At 51.0% G+C, this 19,684-nt stretch overlaps 1 protein-coding gene across 1 annotated transcript in view; it reads right to left on the minus strand.

Annotated features, from left to right (window-relative positions):
* The window catches only part of UBE4B (ubiquitination factor E4B), a 44,452-nt gene extending 25,154 nt beyond the window's left edge, over positions 1-19,298 (minus strand). Inside the window, exon 1 of the mRNA XM_075327361.1 lies at positions 19,183-19,298. Within this exon, the coding sequence (XP_075183476.1) occupies positions 19,183-19,298 (116 nt within the window). The remainder of the gene's footprint in view (positions 1-19,182) is intronic.
* Positions 19,299-19,684: the final 386 nt, after the last annotated feature.

The following is a 19,684-nucleotide window of genomic DNA, read 5'->3' on the forward strand; positions in this document are numbered from 1 at the left end:
CAGATTCCTCAGTTTTAGCTTTGTGCGCAAGGAGGTCAGACACGCACGCATAGCTCCATTGTTTTTAGTCAGCAGCAGCTGCTGACTATGTCGGATGGAAGAAAAGAGGACACATATAGTGTCCCCAGCATGCTCCCTTCTCACCCCACTGTATGTCGGAGGTGTTTGTAAGGTTGAGGTACCCATTGCGGGTACGGCGGCAGGAGCCCACATGCTGATTCCTTCCCCATCCCTTTTTACAGGGCTCTGGGTGAAGTGGGATTTACTGGTCTCCAGGCACTGAGACCGTGCTCCATCTACAGCCCCTGGACAAGATGCTGGATGGAGCGGAGTACATCAGGGACATGGCCCTGCATCCTCAAGGTACTCTGTGTCCCCGTGCAGGCGCTCACACCGCAGCATGCTGGGTGTTGTAGTGCGCCGGGGGACATCAGCGCTACGGCGCTTGTGCCATGGCCTCATTCAGCTTAGCTGAAGCAGGCACACTTCCAGGAATCGGTCGCGCCAGCCGCTGGGACTGCGGCGCGGCTGGCACTTGTGGTGCGCCGGGGACTTCAGCGCGGCCCGCGCTTTTACGGCGGCCGCGCTGATAACTCGAGTCCCCGGCTTTTGCGGCCTGCTTCCGTTGGTTCCCGCCCCCGGACCTGCCAGTCAGGAGAGGGGCGGGACGCTGGCCACATCTAGAAATCGGTCATGCCGGCCGCTGGGACTGCGGCGCGGCTGGCACTTGTGGTGCGCCGGGGACTTCAGCGCGGCCCGCGCTTTTACGGCGGCCGCGCTGATAACTCGAGTCCCCGGCTTTTGCGGCCTGCTCCCGTTCGTTCCCGCCCCCAGACCTGCCAGTCAGGAGAGGGGCGGGACGCTGGCCAGTGCATCAGCGCTGAGGGCTGGAGTCGTTTTTACATACTCCAGCCCTCACAATCGGCACAGAGGGGACACTGTTTCCCGCACTTTTGTTTGGGAACTCCCACGGACCGCCCCTCTCCACAGACGCCGGCAGCCATTCCTGCTGACACGCTGAGCTGCAGAGGGGAGCCGGGGAGACCCAGACAAGGAATTCTTCGCCTCTTACCCGCTATTCAGCGGGTGGTAAGCAGCCCTCAGGGCTCACCCCCTCTTGTGCCAGTAGTATTCTTAGTATTTTGTTGCTACAAATACTTGGTATTACATAGCGCTGGTCGCCCTTTGGCTATAGACTCTCTCACATTGCAGAGAGCCAGCAGCATGTCGTCCGCAAAACGCAAGGGTGCCAAAGCACAGACATTATATGCTTCCTGCACCGCATGTGGGACTTTTCTACCGGCAGGCTCCACGGACCCCCATTGTGTGCAGTGCTCGGCCCCTGCGGCGCTTGCACAGCCGGGGCCTCTGCTGGACGTGACCCAGGGTGTACCACCTGTGAATGCTGTCCAGGTGACAGGCACTGAGTTTGCAGCTTTTGCTGACAGAATGTCTCTCACTATGTCACAAATTCTTGACACATTGCGAGCTAGGCCTGTACTTCAGGCCACGGACACTGTGCAATCATTGCCCCCTGGTCCCCCTCAGCTCCAAGCTCCGGGACGGGCATATACACCTCAGGGTGAAGACTCTGACTCGGACGATGGCCCCGGGCAGCCTAAGCGGGCTCGCTATGACGGGCCTTCACATTCATCTCAATGGTCAGGATCCCAGCGAGATGAATCTATGGGTGATGAGGCGGACGTAACTGATCAGGATTCTGATCCTGGGACCGCTCTCAATCTAGATACACCAGATGGTGACGCCATAGTTAATGATCTTATATTTAACATCAATAAGATGTTAAATATTTCCCCACCAGCTCCTCTTGTGGAGGAGTCAGCTTCGCAGCACGAGAGAATCCATTTCAGATACCCTAAGCGTACTTTAAGCACTTTTCTGGACCACGCTGACTTTAGAGACGCAATCCAGAAACCCCACGCTTATCCTGAAAGGCGTTTTCCTAAACGGCTTAAAGATACACGCTATCCTTTTCCCCCTGAGGTGGTCAAGGGTTGGACCCAGTGTCCAAAAGTGGATCCTCCAATTTCCAGGCTTGCAGCTAGATCCTTGGTTGCAGTTGAAGATGGAGCGGCACTTAAAGATGCCACTGACAGGCAGATGGAGCTCTGGCTGAAATCCATCTATGAAGCGATTGGAGCGTCATTAGCGCCTTCTTTTGCAGCCGTATGGGCACTCCAAGCTATCTCAGCCGGGCTTGCGCGAGTTGACTCCGTCACACGTGCATTTGCCCCGCAGGTAGCACCATTGACCTCGCAAATGGCGGCATTCGCGTCGTACGCGATTAATGCTGTTCTTGACGCTACAAGCCGCACGGCAGTGGCGTCAGCCAACTCCGTTGTTTTGCGTAGGGCCCTGTGGTTGAGACATTGGAAAGCAGATTCTCATTCCAAGAAGTGCTTAACCAATTTGCCTTTTTCTCGTGACCGATTGTTTGGAGAGCGTTTGGATGAAATCATCAAACACTCCAAGGGTAAGGACTCATCCTTACCGCAACACAGACAAAACAGACCCCAACAGAGGAAGGGTCAGTCTGGTTATCGGTCCTTTCGAGGACCGGGCAGGTCCCAATTCGCATCGTCAAAAAAGACTCAAAAGGACCAGAGACGCTCAGATTCTTGGAGGTCTCAGTCACGCCCAAAAAGGGCAGCCGGAGGAACCGTTGCCAAAACGGCGTCCTCCTGACTTGAGGTCTCCGATTCCCACACCCGCGGTCGGTGGGAGGCTTTCCCACTTTGGCGACATCTGGCTGTCACACGTCAAAGACCGTTGGGTGAGGGATATTCTGTCTCACGGGTACAGGATAGAGTTCAGTTCTCGTCCGCCAACTCGTGTCTTCAGAACTTCTCCCCCACCAGACCGAGCCGATGCTCTGTTGCAGGCGGTGGCCGCTCTAAAAGCGGAAGGAGTGGTGACCTCCGTCCCTCTTCAGGAACAAGGTCACGGTTTTTACTCCAATCTGTTTGTGGTCCCAAAAAAGGACGGATCGTATCGGCCCGTCCTGGATCTAAAGTTGCTCAACAGACACGTAAAAATCAGGAGGTTCCGGATGGAATCCCTACGCTCCGTCATAGCCTCAATGTCTCAAGGAGATTTTCTAGCATCAATAGATATCAAAGATGCGTATCTCCACGTGCCGCTCGCACCAGAGCATCAGCGTTTCCTACGCTTCGTCATACACGACGAACACCTGCAGTTCGTAGCGTTACCTTTCGGTCTGGCAACAGCCCCCCGGGTCTTCACCAAGGTCATGGCAGCAGTAGTAGCTGTACTGCACTCGCAGGGTCACTCGGTCATCCCGTATCTAGACGACCTGCTTATAAAGGCACCCTCTCAAGAGGCATGCCAACACAGTCTGAAAGTGGCACTAGACACTCTCCAGAGTTTCGGGTGGATTATCAACTTTCCAAAGTCTCATCTAACCCCGACCCAATCTCTGACTTATCTTGGCATGGAGTTTCATACTCTCTCAGCGATAGTGAAGCTTCCACTGGACAAGCAGTGCTCGCTGCGGACTGGAGTGCAATCTCTCCTTCAGAGCCAGTCGCACTCACTGAGGCGCCTCATGCATTTCCTAGGAAAGATGGTAGCAGCAATGGAGGCAGTCCCGTTCGCGCAGTTTCATCTGCGCCCTCTACAATGGGACATTCTACGCCAATGGGACGGGAAATCGACGTCCCTCGACAGGACTGTCTCCCTCTCTCAGACTGCCAAGGACTCTCTGCGTTGGTGGCTTCTCCCCACCTCATTGTCACAGGGAAAGTCGTTCCTTCCCCCGTCCTGGGCAGTGGTCACGACGGATGCGAGCCTATCAGGGTGGGGAGCGGTGTATCTCCACCACAGGGCTCAGGGGATGTGGACTCTGGAAGAGTCCACCCTGCAGATCAATGTTCTGGAAATCAGAGCAATCTATCTTGCCCTGCGAGCCTTCCAACAATGGCTGGAAGGCAAACAGATTCGGATTCAGTCGGACAATTCCACGGCGGTGGCGTACATCAACCACCAAGGGGGAACACGCAGTCGCCAAGCCTTTCAAGAAGTCCAACGGATTTTGACGTGGGTGGAAAGCAGAGCGTCCACCATATCCGCAGTTCACATCCCAGGCGTGGAAAACTGGGAAGCAGACTTTCTCAGTCGCCAGGGCATGGACGCAGGAGAATGGTCCCTTCACCCGGACGTGTTTCAGCAGATCTGTTGCCGCTGGGGGACGCCGGACGTCGATCTGATGGCGTCACGACACAACAACAAGGTCCCAGTTTTCATGGCACGGTCTCACGATCACCGAGCACTGGCGGCAGACGCCTTGGTTCAGGATTGGTTGCAATTCCGACTCCCCTATGTGTTCCCACCTCTAGCATTGTTACCCAGAGTTCTCCGGAAAATCAGGTCCGACTGCCATCGAGCCATACTCGTCGCTCCAGATTGGCCAAGAAGGTCGTGGTACCCGGATCTGTGGCATCTCACGGTAGGCCAACCGTGGACACTACCAGACCGTCCAGATTTGCTGTCTCAAGGGCCGTTTTTCCATCTGAATTCTGCGGCCCTGAACCTGACTGTGTGGCCATTGAGTCCTGGATCCTAGCGGCCTCAGGTTTATCTCATGAAGTTGTTGCCACAATGAGACAGGCTAGAAAACCATCCTCAGCTAAGATCTATCACAGAACGTGGAAGATATTCTTAGCGTGGTGCGTGGCTCAAGGGTTTTCTCCCTGGCCATTTGCATTGCCAACTTTTCTTTCCTTCCTGCAGTCTGGGTTGGAAAAAGGCTTGTCGCTTAGCTCTCTTAAGGGTCAAGTCTCCGCGCTATCCGTATTCTTTCAGAAGCGCTTGGCACAGCTTTCTAAAGTACGCACTTTTCTCCAAGGAGTTTGTCATATCGTTCCTCCTTACAGACGACCATTGGAACCCTGGGATCTGAACAAGGTTCTCATTGCTCTCCAGAAGCCGCCTTTCGAGCCTTTGAAAGAGGTTCCCCTTTCTCGGCTTTCACAAAAGGTAGTTTTTCTTGTGGCGGTCACGTCTCTTCGAAGAGTGTCCGAGCTAGCGGCGTTATCTTGCAAATCTCCCTTCCTGGTTTTTCACCAAGACAAGGTAGTACTGCGTCCAATTCCAGAGTTTTCTCCCAAGGTGGTTTCTTCCTTTCATCTCAATCAGGATATCACTTTACCATCTTTGTGTCCGCATCCAGTTCACCAATTTGAAAAGGGTTTACATCTGTTGGACCTGGTGAGAGCACTCAGGATTTACATTTCTCGCACGGCGGCTCTACGCCGTTCTGATGCGCTCTTTGTCCTAGTCGCTGGTCAGCATAAGGGATCGCAAGCTTCCAAATCCACCCTGGCGCGGTGGATCAAGGAACCAATTCTTCACACATACCGTTCTGCTGGGCTTCCGATTCCATCTGGACTGAAGGCCCATTCTACCAGAGCCGTGGGTGCGTCCTGGGCATTGCGGCATCAGGCTACGGCTCAGCAAGTGTGCCAGGCGGCTACCTGGTCGAGTCTGCACACGTTTACCAAACACTATCAAGTGCATACCTACGCTTCGGCAGATGCCAGCCTAGGTAGACAGGTCCTTCAGGCGGCGGTGGCCCACCTGTAGGAAGAGGCTGTCTGACAGCCCGTTCATGTGGTATCTTTTTACCCACCCAGGGACTGCTTTTGGACGTCCCACTGTCTGGGTCTCCCAATTAGGAGCGAAAAAGAAGAAGGGAATTTTGTTTACTTACCGTAAATTCCTTTTCTTCTAGCTCCAATTGGGAGACCCAGCACCCGCCCTATTTGTTCTTAGGGTTTCGTTTTTCGGGTGCACATGTTGTTCATGTTGTTTCTTAAGTTCTCCGATCATGTTATCGGATTGAATTTGTTTTTGAAACTGTTATTGGCTTTCCTCCTTCTTGCTTTGGTACTAAAACTGAGGAATCTGTACTCCTACGGGAGGGTGTATAGCCAGAAGGGGAGGGGCCTTACACTTTTAAGTGTAGTTCTTTGTGCGGCCTCCAGAGGGCAGTAGCTATACACCCACTGTCTGGGTCTCCCAATTGGAGCTAGAAGAAAAGGAATTTACGGTAAGTAAACAAAATTCCCTTCTTTTTCTCTTTTTTTTATTTTTTTAGCATGTTCACTATATGGTAACGTGGAGAGGAAAAAGAGGGCGATCCGGCACAAATCCTCCTTATGTGAAAACATTCAAGGCTTTATTTGGACATCATTAAAAACATTGTGAAGACCGAAATCCACTTAGATGGTACAGGTAAGGGTCATGATAGCTTAACGCGTTTCGGACTATTAATAAAAACAAACAAGTCCTTATCAGTACGAGCACGTAGACACCAATCATGTATAGTGTTCTGGGGTTTGTTTTATTTAAGTGTTGATTTTTTTTTGTAAGAAAATAAATCAAAAAAATAAATTGCTTTAGTCGCCATTTTACGCGACCCATAATGTTTTAATTTTTCAGGATATTGGGCTATGTGACGGCTTATTTTATGTGCCCTGAGCTGATGTTTCTATTGATACCACTTTGGGTTATATACAAAAATAAAAAATCTTTATTTTTATATAGCGCTAACACATTCCGCTGCATACATCAGGAACACTGTCCCCATTGGGGCTCACAATCTAAATTCCCTATATGTCTTTGGAGTGTGGGTAGAAAGAGGAGTACCCGGAGGAAACCCACGCAGACACAGGGAGAACATAAACTCCTTGCATATGTTATCCTTGGGATTCTAACCCAGGACCCCAATGCTGCAAAACTGCAGCGCCAACCACTGAGCCACCACAAGACTGCCGCGCCAACCACTGAGCCACACGACTGCCGCGCCAACCACTGAGCCACACGACTGCCGCGCCAACCTCTGAGCCACCACACGACCGCCGCGCCAACCACTGAGCCACCACACAACCGCCGCGCCAACCACTGAGCCACCGCACGACCGCCGCGCCAACCACTGAGCCACCACACGACCGCCGCGCCAACCACTGAGCCACCACACGACCGCCGCGCCAACCACTGAGCCACCACACGACTGCCGCGCCAACCACTGAGCCACCACACGACTGCCGCGCCAACCACTGAGCCACCACACGACTGCCGCGCCAACCACTGAGCCACCACACGACTGCCGCGCCAACCACTGAGCCACCACACGACTGCCGCGCCAACCACTGAGCCACCACACGACTGCCGCACCACCAACTGAGCCACCACACGACTGCCGCACCACCAACTGAGCCACCACACGACTGCCGCGCCACCAACTGAGCCACCACACGACTGCCGCGCCAACCACTGAGCCACCACAGGATTGCCGTGCCAACCACTAAGCCACCTCAAGACTGCCGCGCCAACCACTGAGCCACCTCAAGACTGCAGTGCCAACCACTGAGCCACCACAAGACTGCAGTGCCAACCACTGAGCCACCACAAGACTGCAGTGCCAACCACTGAGCCACCACAAGACTACAGTGCCAACCACTGAGCCCCCATGCCGCCCAATGTTTTGATCACCTCCTTTATTGCAATGTTGCAGCGGCCAAAAATACCCCCATAATTCTAGTGTCTTGATTTTGGTTCTCTCTTTACACCGTTTACTGTATAGATTCGTTTATTTTGATAGCTTGGGCATTTCTGAACAAAGTGATACCAGATATGTTTGGGTTTTTGTTTTTTTTTGTTTTTTTTTATTTTTATTGGGACAAATGGGGGATGATTTGAACTTTTTTTTCTTCTTCCTATTTTTAAACCTTTCTTTCATTTTTTACTGTATTTAATAGACCCGTTAGGGGACTTGAAACTGTAAATTCTGATTGTGTTGAACATAGCGGTGCATCAGCGCTGCTGTGTATAATGAAAATCCCAATCTCCTATGAACACCAGCTACGGGCTGTCGTTTGCAGTAGAATCAAAACAAAAAGGCATGGGGGTCATCAGCAGACCCCTGGCTGCCATGACAACCCTGCACATGTTAAATGCTGCTGACAGAGATTGACAGTGCCAGTCATGGGTAGATTAAATCAGCCGTCATGTGCAGGACTGACATATGACGTACATGTATGTCATATGTCGTGAAGCAGTACCTAGCCATGTGGACAAGGACACTATGCGCTGCCCTAGACATCAGGTAGGTGCCATCCAGCACACCTAAGTATTCATACACCGCTATATACAATGCAGAGTCGGTTCTGTTGAATCATTCAGGTTATTGCAGAGACCTTTTGCAAGAAAATATTCAGGTTGGGGATTTTTAACCCAGATCAGAATAATATCAGTAGCTGCAAAACGTCTCAGCAATTCAACATAAAGCTCTTGAAAAGTAGATAAGCGATTACTTTCCTGCTATTTTCCCATGCGATTCAGATGCCGTATACACCGGGGTCTGCACAGACATAATACATACAAGTTGTCCCCTTACCTGATGCTCCTATGGGTGAGGTAGCTGGGGTCATCCCCTGGACATTTAGGCCAAGCTGGTGGGACGCACTGGGGACGGGTCCTGCTACCGGCGGTCCAGGCGGATTCTCTCTTTGTGGAGACGTAAGAGGGGTCGTGGGCTGCGAAGACGGCCCACCAGCAAGCCGAGCCAGGCGCCTTCGTCTAATCTGTAGAAAACGAAAGGCAATATGAACTTAGTATGAAGAGATCTCAGGCATGGACACAAGGGTGGGCTTACAGAGTCGAAAGGACCCAATAATGGACCCACGTAATCTACAACACTAGAAGAGAAAGCTCCAAACCACACATTCCCTATGTAAGATCAGTCCAAACACACCACTATGCACAGAAACCGGATAATGTATACAAAGCTATACATACAGTGGAACCTTGGATTAAGAGTAATTTGGTTTGAGAGCGTTTTGCAAGACAAGCAAAGATTTTAAAAAAATTTCTAACTTGGTTTAAGAGCAATGCTTTGCAATAAGAGCAAATATTCACCGTGCACACGTCTGGATCCGTCCTCTCACCGCGCTCTGACCCGCTCTGGAGGTACATTTCTGTACATGTGTACTGTATACCATCGTACAGTACAGTATATACTATATAGCATGTCTATCAATTTGCATTTATGGTTACAGTATTGTACTTTCTTTCAGCAAATATTTTTGGGTTGTGGAACGAATTGTCTGTGTGTCCATCACTTCCCATGGGAAAATTCGCTTTGATATAAGAGTAACTTGGTTTAAGAGCGCACTCCCGAAACCAATTATGCTCGTAATCCAAGGTTACATTGTATATGTAATCATTATAATCTGTGCGGTCTTTTTTAGGCTGCCTTCACACTACGTTTTTTTAACATGCGTCATGAAAGTTTTTTTGCTGTAAAAGTGGATCCTGTTTTTACAAAGAAAAATGCATGCAAACACGTGTGTTACTTTGCAGGATCCTGTCACTTGAAGTTTATGGGCGGACATTGGAGTCATGTGATCGGGAGTGAGGGGAACTGAACGTGATAGACTGGGAGCCGGCATCTGACAGCTTCGGATGCTGGTAACCAAGGTAAACATCGGGTAACTAAGCGAAGCGCTTTGCTTGGTTACCCGATATTTACTTTGGTTATGAGGCACAGAGAGGGACAGAGAGGGACAGAGAGGGACAGAGAGGGACAGAGAGGGACAGAGAGGGACAGAGAGGGACAGAGAGGGACAGAGAGGCACAGAGAGGCACAGAGAGGCACAGAGAGGCACAGAGAGGCACAGAGAGGCACAGAGAGGGACAGAGAGGGACAGAAGAACTGCGTGCTGTTTAGTCAGGATCCAGCGATTTGCAGTATTTAGGCTGCTTTCACACTACGTCTTTTAAACATGCGTCCTGAACGTTTTTTTAACGCAGAAACGGATCCAGTGCAAATGCGTTTTCATTTCAATGCATTTGCAATGGACTCGCGTCAACATGTGTTCACCTGCGTTTGCGTGCGTTATAGTGAGGATCCAGCGACTTGCCGTTTTTTAACATCTTTCAAAAACGCTACTTGTAGCGTTTTTGAGCTGCGTCCAACTTCTGCAAATTGCTGGATCCTGACTAAACAGCATGCAAACGCATGTGAACGCTGGCGTGCTGATAGGCAGGATCCTGCTTGCTCTACTGAGCATGCCCAGAAGCCAGCCCCGTGATCAGTCTCTCTCCTACCTCTCTGTCTCTCTCCCCCTCTCTCTCTGTCTCTCCCCCTCCCTCTCCCCCACCTGAGCGCTGCGGACGCTCGTAACCAAGGTAAACATCAGGTAACCACTTATCTTAGTTACCCGATGTTTACGTTGGTAACGTGTGCAGGGAGCCCAGCTCCTAGCAGCTGCAGACGCTTGTAACCAAAGTAAATATCGGGTATCCATGCAAGTATACCCGATGTTTACCTTGGTTACGAGCCTCGCAGCTGTCAGATGCCGGCTCCCAGTCTGGCACGTTTAGTTCCCCTCACTCCCGATCACATGACTCCAATGCCCGCCCCTAAACATCCAGTGACAGGATCCTGCAAAATAAGACATGCGTTTGCATGCATTTTTTGCTGTAAAAGCAGGATCCGCTTTTGCAGCAAAAAAACGTTCAGGACGCATGTTAAAAAGACGTAGTGTGAAAGCAGCCTAAGGCTAGTTTCACACTACGTCTTTTTAATATCCGCTGAAAACGTTTTTTTTAGCGGAAGTACGGATCCTGCTTTTACAGCAAATAACGTATGCAAACGCATATGTTATTTTGCAGGATCCTGCACTGGATATTTAGGGGCGGGCATTGGAGTCATGTGATCGGGAGTGAGGGGAACTAGACTGGGAGGAGGCTTCTGACAGCTGCAGACGCTGGTAACCAAGGTAAACATCGGGTAACTAAGAGAAGTGGTTACGCGATATTTACCTTGGTTACGAGTGTCCGCAGCTCTCAGGCAGGGGAGAGAGAGGAAGGGGAGGAAGGGGGAAAGACAGAGATAGAGAGAGAGAGGGTGAGGGAGGGAGTAGAGAGATAGACAGATCACTGGAGACTGGTTCTGGGCATGCTCAGTACTTTCTGGGCATGCTCAGTACAAAAGCAGGATCCTGTTACAACGCAACTGAACGCATTCTGCTAGGCAGGATCCAGCACTCATTGAAATGCATTGCAGCTCGCGGCGCAATGTCAAGGATCCTGTGAGATGCGTTATTTTGACAAAGCAAAAAAACGCTACATGTTGCGTTTTTGAAACATGTCAAAATAACGCAAAAGGACGGATCCTGCGTCTAACGGACGCAAACGCATGCAAACGCAGGTGGACGCGAGTCCATTGAAAATGCATTGCAGTGAAAACGGATTTGCACAGGATCCGTACTTCCGTTAAAAAAACGTTTTTAACGGATGTTAAAAAGACGTAGTGTGAAACCAGCCTTAGACGCAGCTCAAAAATGCTACAGGTAGCGTTTTTGAAAAAAGTTAAAAAACAGCAAGTCGCTGGATCCTCACTATAAGGCTGGACTCACACGAGCGTATGGCATCCGATGCGAGAGCATCGGATGCGATATGCTAATGTCCCCCGGCTCAGGCTCTGCTGCGAGCGTGAGCCGGGTGTCATGCGACTGTAACCCGATCTTGCGATCGGGTCACAGCTGTGAAGCTGAGTGCGGGCACTGCGGTGGAGAGGGAGGGGTTAATCCTCCCATCTCCTCCACTGTCAGCCTGTGCGTAGATCGCACTGCACTGGGATAACATCCGAGTGCAGTCCGATGTATCTCTCGCATCCATTCACTTGAATGGGTGCGAGAGATACGGCGGTAGCAGCAAAACGCAGCATGCTGCCGCTTTTCTCGCATCCAGATTCTGGATGCGAGAAAAGCTGACCAACAGCTCAACCTCATTGCCTAACATTGGTCAGAGTGCAATGCGAGAATTTCTCGCATTGCACTCGTCCGATTTTCACGCTCGTGTGAGCGTACCCTAACGCACGCAAACGCAGGTGAACACATGTTGACGCGAGTCCATTACAAATGCATTGAAATGAAAAAGGCATTTGCACTGGATCCATTTTTGTGTTAAAAAAAACGTTCATGACGCATGTAAAAAAAAAAACAAAACAGTGTGAAAGCCGCCTTAATCTTTCTAGCTTTGCATACACAGTATAATACAGTGCTCTTAGAGCACCATACCGCACTGCAGTGTGCACGCTCATATTTGCACATGTGCAGATGTAATAAATGAGCTATAATACAAGGGGTTAACAGACTCTGGAATAACCCCCCCCCCCCATGCAGAATGTGGAGGTGTGCTGTACTACCCTGACCTCCTGAGCGGGGGGCGCATACAGCCGGCAGCACCACCGCTCTGCATTGCACAAGGCTTGGATCTCATATAGAATATCAGTCCTGGTGGAAAGCGTGTGACGGCGGATGCACAGAATCTCACCGTGCGTCACAGCCAGCGCTGCACACATACAAAGCAAATGACAAGGCGGCAGCAGAGGCTTCTTCAGGTCGCCTCCACACAGGGGAATTTTGCACCTTTTTTCTGCCCCCCATTTGTTTTATTGGGGCTAAATCTGTGTCCACCATTAGTTGACCCTTCGTCCTCAGACACGCAGAGTGATTGCTACAGATTTTATTTTAATACTTTTTGTGGAAATAAATGCAATTCAAAGAATAAAATCTGTGGCAAATCCACAACAGAATTGGCGGGTGCCGGGCGCAACATACACAGCGGAGCGCTCAACCTGGAGCTGAAAATTGGGGATTTGGGTGCAGAAATGCGGCCGGTTTACAGCGGAGATCACATCCCCTTCTTACTGATAATACATGAATTATCCGGCAGCGGATAGAAAAGGGTTTTCCATTTTTAACACTTTCTGTGCACATTCGCTTGTGCTAGTGACATCCAATACTCACCCTACACAGTCCACGGTCTATGAGAGGCTGCAGCGCTGACGTCACAACTGCTGCAGTCAATCACTGTGATGCTTATGTAAATGCATAAAACGCTGAGCCCAGTGACTGTGTGCAGCGGTCATGTGAGCTATACTCATGGTGTCACCGCTGCAGCTAGTCCCAAGACCAGCGGCGGAGACGCAGAGCTGGACATAATGAGGATATGCATCTCGGATTTCATAAATTCCCCCACAGAGTGTGATATAATGGAGCAAAGAAAAATGGAAACCCACTTTATAAGCTCAATTTACACTTTAAGAGGTCATCAGCTCTGCGATATGCTGTGGATTCTCACCAAGTAATTCCACGGCAAAAAAACACACAGTGTATGTGAACGTAGCCTTAATCAGGACCTCCCCAAAGCCATTCTGAATTTTTCAGCTATATCCAAATATTACAGGCAGTGAAATATGCCAAATCCTTCCCTACTCATGTTCCCTGATGACCTGTTCTCTGCACAGATCAGCTGCGAAGAGCCAGAAAGTCCATCCGGCAGTGTTCACACCATGTACATGAGCTGCATGCCTCCTAGGAAAGCTCCAGACGTACAACGTGACCTCACAGCTCCATTGCCAAAAGGAGGCCCAAAAAAAAAAAAAAAAAAAAAGAAAAAAAAAAAAAAATCGCTTTTTCGCTTCCATCTGGTCAGTATATGTTACTATACTAGTACACTGCGCTTTTCCCATCTAGCATGTCATCAGATACTTTAGAACTAAGTGCTATTCAGTCACCCGACCAACGCCGCCAATCCCCGCCAGCAGCCCACCGACGCCGCCAATCCCCGCCAGCAGCCCACCGACGCCGCCAATCCCCGCCAGCAGTTGACCGACGCCGCCAATCCCCGCCAGCAGCCGACCAATGCCGCCAATCCCCGCCAGCAGCCGACCAATGCCGCTAATCCCCGCCAGCAGCCGACCAATGCCGCTAATCCCCGCCAGCAGCCGACCAATGCCGCCAATCCCCGCCAGCAGCCGACCCAAGCCGCTAATCCCCGCCAGCAGCCGACCAATGCCGCTAATCCCCGCCAGCAGCCGACCAATGCCGCTAATCCCCGCCAGCAGCGGCCCAGTTGCTCATCACCAAAGCAGCGGCACAGCCGCTGGTGGAATAGTGACATCACCGCCTCCTGTCTCTACGCACACCATGGCGCTGCCTGTGCTGGATGCAGGCAGGTGCTAGTGGATAACTATGGCCCAATTAGTTATATTTTACATATAACATCCCCTGCACAAAGTTTAATTTTAACCCCTTTAAATCATGATGTGAAACAGCCTTAGGCGACTGAATGTGTCTTGCTTCCCCTGGTCAGACGCACCTACAAAGCTAAGGTAAGCGAATGACAAGCTGGTAAAGGTAAGAATAAGCCGCGGTTCATGGGCAGCTGTTTATAGAGAACCCGCAGTGGAAATCACAATAAACATTTCCATAATCGTGTGTAAACTGCGAGAGACGGGAAAGTAGGTCATATAACAGGGATGGCGATGCTTTACCTGCGCTGTAATTAGCGGCATCAGTCACTGCCCGGCGTGACTCAGTGTATACAGGGCGCCAGCAGCCAGTAGCATTGTCCTCCTGTCTGACACGCACCAGTATGGAAAAACACACGCACTGGTGTCACTGGGAGAGACGACCGCAGCAAAAGGAGCTGGAATCCACTTATTTATTTACTCCTCTACAAATTGATGTAGTGAGCGGCGTCTGACGGAGATCGATCCTCGCCTCATCAATACTGGATATACAAATTGATCTGTCTGCAATGATGGACGGAGACTGAAGACCAGGACATTTCTACCTGTATGGGGGGGCACTACACGACTGCGGACAATCCTCCGGCACCAAGGGGTACACAGTGACGCCAATGACTCCCCTCAAAAGCTGGAGTAGACAATCTAGGTTTTGTTGATCACACAATTCTCAGGTCCTACAAACATTTCATTTCCTAAAGAAAACCCACGGAACCCCTCTATATTGTACCGCGTATATGCAGAAGTTTATTCAACATTTTACAGTGTTCTTCTAGTTTCAGAAAACTTTTGACATGTAGAAGTATATAGTTTGTGAAATCTGGGCGCCTCTATGTGAGCTGGGCCCCATCTCCTGGGCGCCTCTATGTGAGCTGGGCCCCATCTCCTGGGCGCCTCTATGTGAGCTGGGCCCCATCTCCTGGGCGCCTCTATGTGAGCTGGGCCCCATCTCCTGGGCGCCTCTATGTGAGAAGGGCCCCATCACCTGGGCGCCTCTATGTGAGCTGGGCCCCATCTCCTGGGCGCCTCTATGTGAGCTGGGCCCCATCTCCTGGGCGCCTCTATGTGAGCTGGGCCCCATCTCCTGGGCGCCTCTATGTGAGCTGCGTCCCATCTCCTGGGCGCCTCTATGTGAGCTGCGTCCCATCTCCTGGGCGCCTCTATGTGAGCTGGGCCCCATCTCCTGGGCGCCTCTATGTGAGCTGGGCCCCATTACCTGGGTGCCTCTATGTGAGAAGTGCCCCATCTCCTGGGCGCCTCTATGTGAGCTGGGCCCCATCTCCTGGGCGCCTCTATGTGAGCTGGGCCCCATCTCCTGGGCGCCTCTATGTGAGCTGGGCCCCATCACCTGGGTGCCTCTATGTGAGAAGTGCCCCATCTCCTGGGCGCCTCTATGTGAGCTGGGCCCCATCTCCTGGGCGCCTCTATGTGAGAAGTGCCCCATCACCTGGGCGCCTCTATGTGAGCTGGGCCCCATCTCCTGGGCGCCTCTATGTGAGCTGGGCCCCATCACCTGGGCGCCTCTATGTGAGCTGGGCCCCATCACCTGGGCGCCTCTATGTGAGCTGGGCCCCATTACCTGGGTGCCTCTATGTGAGAAGTGCCCCATCTCCTGGGCGCCTCTATGTGAGAAGTGCCCCATCTCCTGGGCGCCTCTATGTGAGAAGTGCCCCATCTCCTGGGTGCCTCTATGTGAGAAGGGCCCCATCACCTGGGCGCCTCTATGTGAGCTGGGCCCCATCACCTGGGCGCCTCTATGTGAGCTGGGCCCCATCACCTGGGCGCCTCTATGTGAGCTGGGCCCCATCACCTGGGCGCCTCTATGTGAGAAGTGCCCCATCTCCTGGGCGCCTCTATGTGAGCTGGGCCCCATCTCCTGGGCGCCTCTATGTGAGAAGTGCCCCATCACCTGGGCGCCTCTATGTGAGAAGTGCCCCATCTCCTGGGCGCCTCTATGTGAGAAGTGCCCCATCTCCTGGGCGCCTCTATGTGAGAAGTGCCCCATCTCCTGGGTGCCTCTGTGAGCTGGGCCCCATCTCCTGGGCGCCTCTATGTGAGAAGTGCCCCATCACCTGGGTGCCTCTATGTGAGAAGTGCCCCATCTCCTGGGCGCCTCTATGTGAGCTGGGCCCCATCTCCTGGGTGCCTCTATGTGAGCTGGGCCCCATCTCCTGGGTGCCTCTATGTGAGAAGTGCCCCATCTCCTGGGCGCCTCTATGTGAGAAGTGCCCCATCTCCTGGGCGCCTCTATGTGAGAAGTGCCCCATCTCCTGGGTGCCTCTGTGAGCTGGGCCCCATCTCCTGGGCGCCTCTATGTGAGCGGTGGCCCATCACCTGGGTGCAGCTCTTTATGGCTGCTCCTCAGACACCTCAGCAAAGTGCTCTAAAGCCTTACTTTCCATGGAGCCACACACCGCTTAGCCACCTCCCTAATAATTACGGTGGCAGATCTGAACACAACGCTCAGCACTTCTACCCATCTGTATCAGCATCCGACCCCTCATGACCAAAACATATAATAGCTTTAAAAAAAAGTGTCAAGTTTGTTGACCCTAGAAGTCCACGTTACCAGTTCCTCCCCATACGACAATTGGTTATAAAGTAGCTGTATTACAGAACATCAGCCCTCCTGTACTCCACACCACACTTGGGAGCCCTATGGGAAAATAAGGATTCGATACCAGTTCCAATAACTAAAGTAGATATTGTATTCAACCAAATATTTTTCACTACTTATATATAAAACCATGTACTTTATTATAACAAATGAACATACATACATAAATTTGATTAAGAACAGGGGGGAAACAAGGAAGGATAATTGACCCTATCCTTTTCCTACCTCAAGTACGGGGGTCGGCGTCCTAATTTTGAAAGAGACGCCCCCGTTCGACGACGACTGACCCTGCGTATGCCCTCCCTAGTGATTTTAGAGTGCAATCCCTCTTAAGAATGAAATACCCCAACAGTAGTATCACCACAGTGAGGAAGAGGTGCTCAGTAACAGAGATAGGAAGATAGATATTAATAATAATTAGCTATTCAACAAATGCCCAGCTATAACTTTAGCTATTTCAAAGACTGTTACTGAGCACACAGACCTATTGACAGTTTTTGATCCTAAGGCCCCTAATCCCCACAGGTCAAATTGGTGATGCAGACAAATTAGCCATTATTGACTGCGCACCTCTTCCTCACTGTGGTGATACTACTGTTGGGGTATTTCATTCTTAAGAGGGATTGCACTCTAAAATCACTAGGGAGGGCATACGCAGGGTCAGTCGTCGTCTAACGGGGGCGTCTCTTTCAAAATTAGGACGCCGACCCCCGTACTTGAGGTAGGAAAAGGATAGGGTCAATTATCCTTCCTTGTTTCCCCCCTGTTCTTAATCAAATTTATGTATGTATGTTCATTTGTTATAATAAAAGTACATGGTTTTATATATAAGTAGTGAAAAATATTTGGTTGAAGAAAATAAGGATTCGATAATGACAGCGGAGTTCCTATAAAAAATAATTTTTTCAAAAAGATCAAATCCCAGTGACAACACTCGGCTCTGACATCCGGACATTCCTCGAAAATAAGGTTTCAGTAATTTATTGCGTAAAACATGCCGAAGATCAGTCCCTCCATAGACCCCAAATCTGTGGCCCCTGGTGATGGTTATTCTGACCCATAACCTGCTGATACCAGTCTCTCCACAGACTCCATAGTTGTGGCTCCCGGGAGTTGTTATTCTGAGAAAGCCTGCGGATCCCAGTCCCTCCAGAGACCTGATAGCTGTGGCCCCCGATGGTTATTCTGACCCATAACCTGCCGATGACCAGTCCCTCCATAGACTGGATAGTTGTGGCCCGTAATCTGCTGATGACCAGTCCCTATAAACACCTGATAGCTGTGGCCCCGGTAGTTATTTGGACCAGTTCAGTTCAGTCCATCTAACAGTAAAAGTAGCAGGATGACAATACTGTCTAACCAGGAGGGACACACTAACTCCATGACAGGGCCATAAAACCTTTACCTTCCACTGACCACGAGTTAAGGCACAGTCACACTAAACTTACCAGCGATCCCATCAACGAAACAACCTGATAGGGATCGCTGGTAAGTTGCTAGGAGGTTGCTGGTGAGATGTCACACTGCGACGCTCCAGCGATCCCACCAGCAACCTGACCTGGCAGGGATCACTGGAGCGTCGCTACACGTGGAAGCATGCTGCGCTTGGTAACTAAGGTAAATATCAGGTAACCAACCCGATATTTACCTTGGTTACCAGCGCACACCGCTTAGCGCTGGCTCCCTGCACACCTAGCCACAGTACACATCGGGTTAATTAACCGATGTGTACTCTGCTACGTGTGCAGGCAGCAGGGAGCTGCGGACGCTGGTAACGAAGGTAAATATTGGGTAACCAAGGTAAGGACTCCATGGTTACCCGCTGTTTACCGTGGTTACCAGCATCCACAGAAGCCGGCTCCTGCTGCCTGCACATTTAGTTGTTGCTCTGTCACTGTCACACACAGCGATCTGTGCTTCACAGCAGGACAGCAACAACTAAAAAATGTCCCAGGACATTCAGCAACAACCAGCGACCTCACAGCAGGGGCCAGGTTGTTGCTGGATGTCACACACAGCAACATCGCTAGCAAGTTGTGCCTTAGCAGCGATGTTGCTTAGTGTGACGGTACCTTTACACCGGATTTAGTACCTAATGATATTGCAATTTGGGGGTGTCCCCTCACAATGACACAGGCCACACAGTGCTGACACTATAACACTTGCACTATGATAATAACACAATAACACTATGTATAGCCGGTTGGCAAATATTCCAGGAGGAATAACACCACGTGGCTGCAGTGAGACGGTCCGGTGGACTCCATACAAATGAGATGTTCAATGCATTCCCATATGGGCATCCCAATGTAAAGATGACCGGCAAATCACAGGCCCTACAACGAATGGTGGGAGATTTCAGCTGTGTAATAAGCCACCTGTGGCTCTCAGGGCATGCTGGGAGTTGTAGTCTGATCTGTAGTACCACAGGTTGTTTATCACAATGACCAGGAAGAGAAACCTCTTTTTCCAGCTGTGAAGTCCAAGACCCTGATCTTCTCCGCACTGTCCGGGGTCAGCGCAGGACCCGGTCACCCGCATAGTTGTGTAATCTGGCGGAGATCCAGCTGTGATGTCAGAGCGGGGGGCCGGGATCTGTCCTGTCACCAGCGAGCCCTTCACTAATAACACCGCAGGCCGTCCCCGGTCATCTGCCAACCACAATAATGATGTAACACATTGATAACGACCACAGGAGACCGGCACAGGTTACACCCCGGCAAAAAGCAGGGAAACAACCAATATGGCCGCCCCGATGGCTCCACAAGAACTGACGGGAAACCAGCTACTTCTGTAAAGTAAAGGCTCGAGACACGACAGAGACCAGGCAAGGGGTGCCCTTCTGGAAAGCTGGGGGACAGCTGTATCACACAGCTGTGCCACAAGCAGAAAGCATAAAAACATTGATATAGAAATAGAGAATTTTA

The sequence above is a fragment of the Anomaloglossus baeobatrachus genome, chromosome 11 (assembly GCF_048569485.1).
Source record: "Anomaloglossus baeobatrachus isolate aAnoBae1 chromosome 11, aAnoBae1.hap1, whole genome shotgun sequence".
Classification (NCBI taxonomy): Eukaryota; Metazoa; Chordata; class Amphibia; order Anura; family Aromobatidae; genus Anomaloglossus; species Anomaloglossus baeobatrachus.